Here is a 7,500-nt window from a genome sequence, read left to right as displayed (position 1 = left end):
AGCCCCAGCACACCCGTCCTGTGCTCTGTTGGTAGCTAAGAACAATGAGAAGGGGATTCTGCCCCATGTGTGCTGCAGAGCACTGGCTGAGAGCGGAGGAGCTAAGCCCTCAGATTGGACTGTAAAGAGGTGTCGGTAATTGGGAAGAGTGTAAAAGGAAGTGTGGAAGCTCTCAAAAGGTGGCCAGTGGGCTCCTGCCACATTGGGGGACTCCTCTGGGCTGTGTGCTGGAGGCTATTGACTGAGACTATAAATAAAGGATTTCTCCTAGGACACATGCAGACATACTGTACATACATGCAAGACATGTAAACATGGACATACACTTTTATATGTATGTTGGCTATAGGCATGCCAGGTGTATACACCGTAAAAAGCATTAGTGTACCCAAGACAACCCAGTCCCGTCATCTTGTTGCTTTGACTGAGTTGAGTGATGTGAACATGTTGTGTCAAGTGTATACAATTAACACTACTTGTGTATTGAGAAGTGCATTTGCACTTCTCACTACATGTTCACATCTAGCAACACAATGACTTGACTGAGTTATAATGATAGTGCTAATCTTTTGTTTAAATATATATTTATATTTGTGTATGAGTGTATCATTTTTAACATATACAGGCGTGCTTGGCATATACAGTAGGTGCTGCTGTTGTTGTTGTTGTTGTTGTTTTTGTTTGTTGTTTGTGGCGGGGGCAGAGCTCACCTGAGGTGTGGTGCAGCGGCTGGTTGTTCTTGAACCAGGAGAGCTGTGGGGCAGGGGTGCCCTCCACATCACACTCCATCTGCAGGGACTCGCTGGCGTTCACCGTCTGATTGGTCGGATTGTGCCTGTAATGAGGGGCCTCCAGAGCTGAGAGAGGAGGAGAGAGGGGGGGGGGGGTGCAGAAAAGGTAGAGAACAAGAGAGAAGTACAGGAGAGGTAAAGACAAGTTGAAATAAATGAGGGAGATGGTGACAGAGAGAGAGAGATAGAGAGAGAGAGAGAAGGGGAGGAGGGGGGTTAGAGAGAGAAGAGACAGAGATTGGGGGAGAAGAGGGAGGACAGGAGAGGGAGAGGGGAAGGAGAGAGAGGAAGAGGAGGAGAGGTACAGAAAGTGTATGATGTATGAAGGAGATGATAATGAGAAGGAAGAGTAATAGAGTGAAAGAGAGAGGAGGGAGAATGAGGAGAGAAGAAAAAGAGGTGAACAGAAAGGTAGAGAGAGGAAGGGAGAGAAAGAGGGAGGGAGAGAGAGAGAGGGTGAGACAGAGAGAGAGAGGGAGGGAGGGAGGGAGGGGGAGAGAGAGAGAGTGAGAGAGAGAGGGAGGGAGAGAGAGAAAGGGAGGGATGGACAGGGAGCGTAAATGAGGGATGAAAGAGACATGTGGAGAGACAAGAGAGAAGATTGAAGAGGACAGACAGTGCGAGCATGAAAGAGGCGAGAAAGAGGCGGAGGGGAGAGGAGCAGCGGAGGAGAAGAGCCACAGAGGGAGAAAATGAGAGCGTCCACCGAGACCCAATGGGAGTTGATAGTCACGAACAAAAAGAGGAAGAGAAAAAAGAGGGAAAGAGAAAAGGCGAGGAACAAGAAAAAAAAAGAGGCAAAGGGAATAACAGGTCATTATTACACAGCTAGCTGGTACTTTCCATGCCTTACATATCAATACAACATTGAATGAACAACATTGAAATGGAATGTAGACTGAATTCTAAATGAGAAGGCAGAGCCTGAGTGACTGGGACAGAGAAAGGTTGTGACATGCACGATTTGTCAATAAGGCATTGGGCATTCTGTGTACCACGCCGCGCCCCTCTTTGATGGCATGTTCCAGACAGACGGCTCATGGGAGTTTTTGTCTGAGAAAAGCCATGAGCATCAAGTGTGTCTCCCAGAAGAATGTTTCACCAAAGGTCACCATTCAAGTAGAACATTTATTATATACGACTTAATGTATGATTTATGAATATGTGCACTGCACGCATGTTGAAAGACGTTTTTTCCCCACTCATGTATGTGTGCCAGTTCCATGCCTTAAAGTATTTTAATGACTAAAGACAAGCAATTTGGCGAGCGCACATCTGTATTCTGTGTGGTAGTCTCTGAGAAAGAGCCTTTCCTGGCCTTACACAGACACGTGCCTTCCTCATAGACATGTTTCCAGTATAGAGCCAGGTTTATGCAGAGGCATCTATGAATAAATCTGTTTACTGCACAGTCACTGAATATGTACACTTAGCACAATCATTTTATTGCTAGAATAGGTGGTGGCTCACTGGGATCGCAGTTTCACAGCATTTCTTAATCAGAGACTCTCTTAGTAATTGAGACTGAATTAGATAAGATGATCTCACTTCCACTAAATGAGCCTATAACAGAGTCAAGAGAGCTTAGAGAGAGAGCTGCTGGTGGATATGATTTTGTTAATTAAAATCTCATGCATCTCTAAAATAAAGGACAAGATATTCCACACCGGTCTATAAAAACGTTTGTTATTTGAGCTGTTTCCCAACCTCCCCATCTTTTTCTTTTTTTTTAGTGTGCATTTCTGTATCAACTCATTCCATTACTGCAAACCTGTATGTTTAACACACTGTACACATAATGAATGTTTGCATGTATTCTCTGCTGGATTCAACCCCGTGACCTCTTACATAGAGATAACTGGTGTTCTCACAGCTGTGATATAATTGGGACTCCACTAAATTGCAAAATGTGTTGGCTGGCGGCTAACTGCGGCTAAGCGGCTAACAGGTGTCTCTGAGGCTAATTCATCATAGTTAGCTATCGCGCTAATGGCCCTAGCGCTTTTCATTCGGCTCAGTAATGTGTGCTATTTTGGCAAAGTCATCATTGTAAACAACTTTACTTTACTTTGGTGGTTGCCTGGATTTCATCCATCAGAGGGGCTGAGAGAAAATATGTTCATTCACTTGGGGGCTTTTATGAGTTCCAATGACAAACTTTTCTAGAAGGTTCATTTAGCAATCCTGTTCTGTGCAATTTTCATCTGTGGAGCACCTTTTTAATTATTGAAGGATTTCGTGCATTTGAAAAATGGCTCCACAGTGAAACCTGGGTACCATTTTGTGTGTGCAAAAATGGGTCTACAGAGATACCAGGGTATTTTGTGTGTGAGTGAGTGTGTGTGTGTGCGCGCATGTGTATGTGTGTGCATGCATGTACTGTATGTGTGTACGCATGCATGTGTGCATGCGATTTCCATCAGCCAGACCACTAGGTGGCACTGCTCGCTTCTGTGTCTCTCTATTTCTCTCTCACCTTTCACAGGCACGTATTTGGCGTGGCAGTGCTTCTCGCCCGAGCGCCTGTTGCGCACCTCACACACGTAGTTGCCCTCGTCGCTGGGCTGCACGCTCTCCATGGTCAGCTCCAGCACCCAGTAGTTGGTGGCAACCTCGAAGAACAGGTCGCCCCCTAGCGCCACGCCGTAGCGGTGCAGGCTGCGGCAGTCGGGTGGCACGGCGTGCGGGTCCAGCCGGTACCAGCGCAGCTCCTCGTAGGTGTAGTTGTCAGCGCTGCACTTGAGGCGCACCAGCTCCTGCTCCAGGGGATGCTCGCCCGGCTCCAGCTCTATACCGAAGCCCTCGGGGATGGCTGGACATACACACACACACACACACACACACACACACACACACACACACACACACACGTAGACACAGACACAGACACAGACACAGACACAGACACACACACACACACAGACACACACACACACACACAGACACACACACACACACACACACAGAGACAAAGACAGCAACAGAGAGACAGACAGACAGACAGACAGACAGAGAAAGACAGAGACATACGCAGACAGATACAAACACACACACACACAGATGGATACAGACACACAAAGACACACACAGATACAGGGAAATCAAAAATATTACCTGGGACCAAATCATAGCTTGTGTAGATGTGGATAATGACACAAATGTCCTCATGTCCACAATCCAAAACATAACAAAGTGATTCCTCAAGAAAAGCATATCTAAAGGAAATAGTATATATACCCTCCCTTGGATCTCTAGTGACATAAGGAGATTAATGAAGGAGAGAGATAATGCTTTAAAGCACTCTCTCAAGTCCAACTCATTGACTGATTATATTTGTGTCCTTGAGAAATAGAGTAATAAAGGAAATCAGGGCAGCTAAATGGAACTTCTTTGTTGACCTCATACGGGACGCTAAGGGTCATCATAAACAAGTCTGGGACTGTCTGCATAAACTAACAGGGAAAGGACATAATAAAGCAACAAAGCAGCTGGAGATCAAAGACAATGGTACCCTATATAAGGAACCAGCTGAAATAGTGACTATTCTTAATAGCCATTTTGTCAATTCTGTGAGATTGACTGTGCATAGTCCCATAAGTGGTCCACTACACTCCTTACCAATTGATGTATCACAGCCAGTCTTCACTCTGACTGAAATTTCTGAACCCAAGGTTAAGTCTATAATTACTTCTATTAAGAATTCCCAATCAAAAGACATATTTGGACTGGATTCCATGTTTTTAAAGAAACATGCTGCCTCATTCACAGGGCCTGTTACTAAAATCATAAACACCTCTTTAAAGAGGTAAAATTCCCAAACGACTGGAAGTCAGCCATTGTTGTGCCAGTCTATAAATCAGGAGATCATACCCATCATGTCTAAGATCGCTGAAAAATGTGTGGCTGAGCAAATGACTGAGCATCTTAACAGTAGTCCTTTTAAACTGCACCCCATGCAATTTGGCTTTAGAGCCAATCACTCCACAGAGACAGCTAATTGTTTCTTTGTGGAAAACATTAAATCAAAATTAGACAAAGGATGCATAGTTGGAGCAATTTTCTTAGATTTGAAAAAAACTTTTGACACTGTCAACCATGAAATACTATCCACAAAATGTCTTATTTTAATTTCTCATCCAGTGTTACTGACTGGATGAGATCTTACCTGTCAAAGAGAGTTCAGTGTGTGAGAGTTAGTGGTGAGACATCACCACCCCTGAGGAACGAACTTGGTGTACCCCAGGGATCTGTCCTGGGCCCTATTCTGTTCAGCATCTACATAAATGACCTGCCATCAGTGTGCACTGGATGTGAGGTACATATGTATGCTGATGATACAGTCATATATGTTCATGCAAAAACTGAAGCCCAAGCTGCTGCCAAGCTCAGCGATACAATGGTACATGTACGTAAATGGCTTACTTGATCTCAGCTGTATCTCAATGTTAAGAAGACAGTCTGTATGTTTTTTAGCAAAAGCAACACTGTATCTCACTGTGAACCCAATGTCTTTGTGTCTGGGGAGGTCATTCAAACAGTTACACAGTTTAAATATCTGGGCATTATTCTTGACTCTACTCTTATCATTTAAACATCAAGTGAGAAAGGTAGTGCAAATAACCAAATATAACCTAGAGAACTTTAGGTAACACCTGTAGCAAATCTATACATGAATACTATGATAATCCCTCACCTAACATATTGTATGACAAGCTGGACCCAGGTATGTAGCACAACATTAAAGCCTATTTTATCACTTCACAAACAAGCAGTTAAAGTCTTGGACAAAAACTGTACCACTGTAACATTCTTAACAAATATAACCTACTCAGTTGGGAAAATATTTTAAAACACAGTGATGCATGCCTAATTTTTAAGATCATTAATGGGAAGGCTCCCCCTCCACTCAGCACTTTTATACAGCAAAAGTCATCTAGCAGCAGAACCACAAGGTCTGCCTTAAGAGGGGACTGTGTAGTCCCTCTTAGGTCCAGTTCCTTTGGCCAATTATGTTTTTCTGTGAGAGCCTCTAAACTATGGAATCAATTGCCAGTGGACATTAGAAACTCCACCTCTCACCATACATTCACACACCATCTTAAGGACTGGCTTTTGAGCATACAAAAATGTGAGCACTTCTCATAATGCATTAATGTTGGTCTGCCTCTATAGTTTGGCTGTCCTGTAACTCATGGTGTATGTATGATAGATAGATGGATATATGATTACTTTATTGATCCCTTAAGGGTTGTATGGCTGTATGGTTATATGTCTTATGTTCTAAATGTTTTAATGGAGCTAGTCCTATGGCATTATGTTTTATTGCTGTATACCAATTGCTATGTGATTTAATATGTTCTTTTTTTTTAGCCACCATGTGCCTAGAATAACATCTTGCCAATGGACTACAGTTGAAAATGAGCCTGCTGGCTAACACTGGCACATTTACAGAAATGTTGATCAATGTGCACTGTCCTTTTAAAAAAATTAAAAATAATAAATAAATAAATAAATAAATAAATAAATAAATAAATAAATAAATAAATAAATAAATAAATAAATAAATAAATAAGTAAGTAAGTAAGTACATAAATACACAAACAGGCCCAAGCACACACACAGACAGACACATGGAGACACATGGTTAATGAATGATGGCTCTCTACTTTCCCTCCATCAGCCTGTTGTCACAGGCACTTCTGAAGGGGTGAGTCTCTGTGAAAGGGGGTGAGTGTGAGTGTGTGTGTGTGTGTGTGTGTGTGTGTGTTTGTGTGTATAGGTCCTTTTCATGGACGTGACTGAGGGATTGAATGGGGCCCCCAGTCTTCAGGAGTGACGACGGGTGGTTGATGGAGTGTCACTGTGACTGGCATAGTCTGCTTTAAGCTTATTCTGCCCCCCCCCCACTTATTGTGTTGTCTTCATCTGTCTATCTTTTCTTTTGTGTACAAGTCTGTTCAACAGCCTGATGTTCAATGCTGTGAGTGAGCCACCCACTGCAGCTACTGCATAACCGACACGTTTTTAAATGCCTGTGCATTTTCAGAGCCATGGATCAATAACTGATTAAAATACAAAACTCTCCACTCTTCACTTGTGTGCGCTTCCATAGAGCCTGTGGAGGTATCGAGCACTCTACCCTTTTAAACATCAAGACCTCAAGGGTTGAAAATTTAGTATGAGCCTTTGAGCATGTTCAATAAATCATCCCTCGAGTCATTCTCATAGACTTTGTACACTAGAGGACTGTGAAAAACAAACAAATGGGCTTGATGTTATTGAAATCTAGTGCTCGTATTCAATGCATGTCTAAATCTGAGTGCTGTGTTTGAAGTCAGACAATTTCAACTTGAGCAGTGAGAGCACTTACTGGTGACATAGAAGTAGATGAGCCGCTCGTCCATTCCGGCCTTGTTTTCCGCAGAACACTTGTACATGACAGACACGTTGGCATTCTGTATGACCACAGAGCTGACCGTCTGTGGAGAGGAACCAAAAATCACGTTCTGCTGAGTAAACCAGTTTAGGACTTTTGAACTCTAACCACAAAAGAAATGGCATTATTAGCAAAGTATATGAAAACTATATATTTTTTTGCTTATTGCATGACTTTTGTCCCTTCACCCCCACCACCTACCACACCCATTCCGACCCACACACGGACAGGAAATGACCTCACAGGTGTGACCACAAAACAGGAAGTGAGTGC

At 43.2% G+C, this 7,500-nt stretch overlaps 1 protein-coding gene across 2 annotated transcripts in view; it reads right to left on the bottom strand.

Annotated features, from left to right (window-relative positions):
- flt4 (fms related receptor tyrosine kinase 4) overlaps nucleotides 1-7,500 on the bottom strand; it is a 59,105-nt gene that overhangs the window by 19,453 nt on the left and 32,152 nt on the right. For both annotated transcript variants that reach the window (XM_076292031.1, XM_076292032.1), the window contains exons 12-14: nucleotides 7,162-7,270; nucleotides 3,268-3,603; nucleotides 711-857 (exon numbers count right to left, since the gene is read on the bottom strand). In XM_076292031.1, the coding sequence (XP_076148146.1) occupies nucleotides 711-857; nucleotides 3,268-3,603; nucleotides 7,162-7,270 (592 nt within the window). The remainder of the gene's footprint in view (nucleotides 1-710; nucleotides 858-3,267; nucleotides 3,604-7,161; nucleotides 7,271-7,500) is intronic.

This window comes from Alosa pseudoharengus, unplaced genomic scaffold (assembly GCF_046254945.1).
Source record: "Alosa pseudoharengus isolate Yale_2024_CS ecotype anadromous, Long Island Sound unplaced genomic scaffold, YU_APseudo_1.1 YU_APseudo_1.1_scf_19, whole genome shotgun sequence".
Taxonomy (NCBI): domain Eukaryota; kingdom Metazoa; phylum Chordata; class Actinopteri; order Clupeiformes; family Clupeidae; genus Alosa; species Alosa pseudoharengus.
This window is presented reverse-complemented; position numbering and strand designations above follow the sequence as displayed.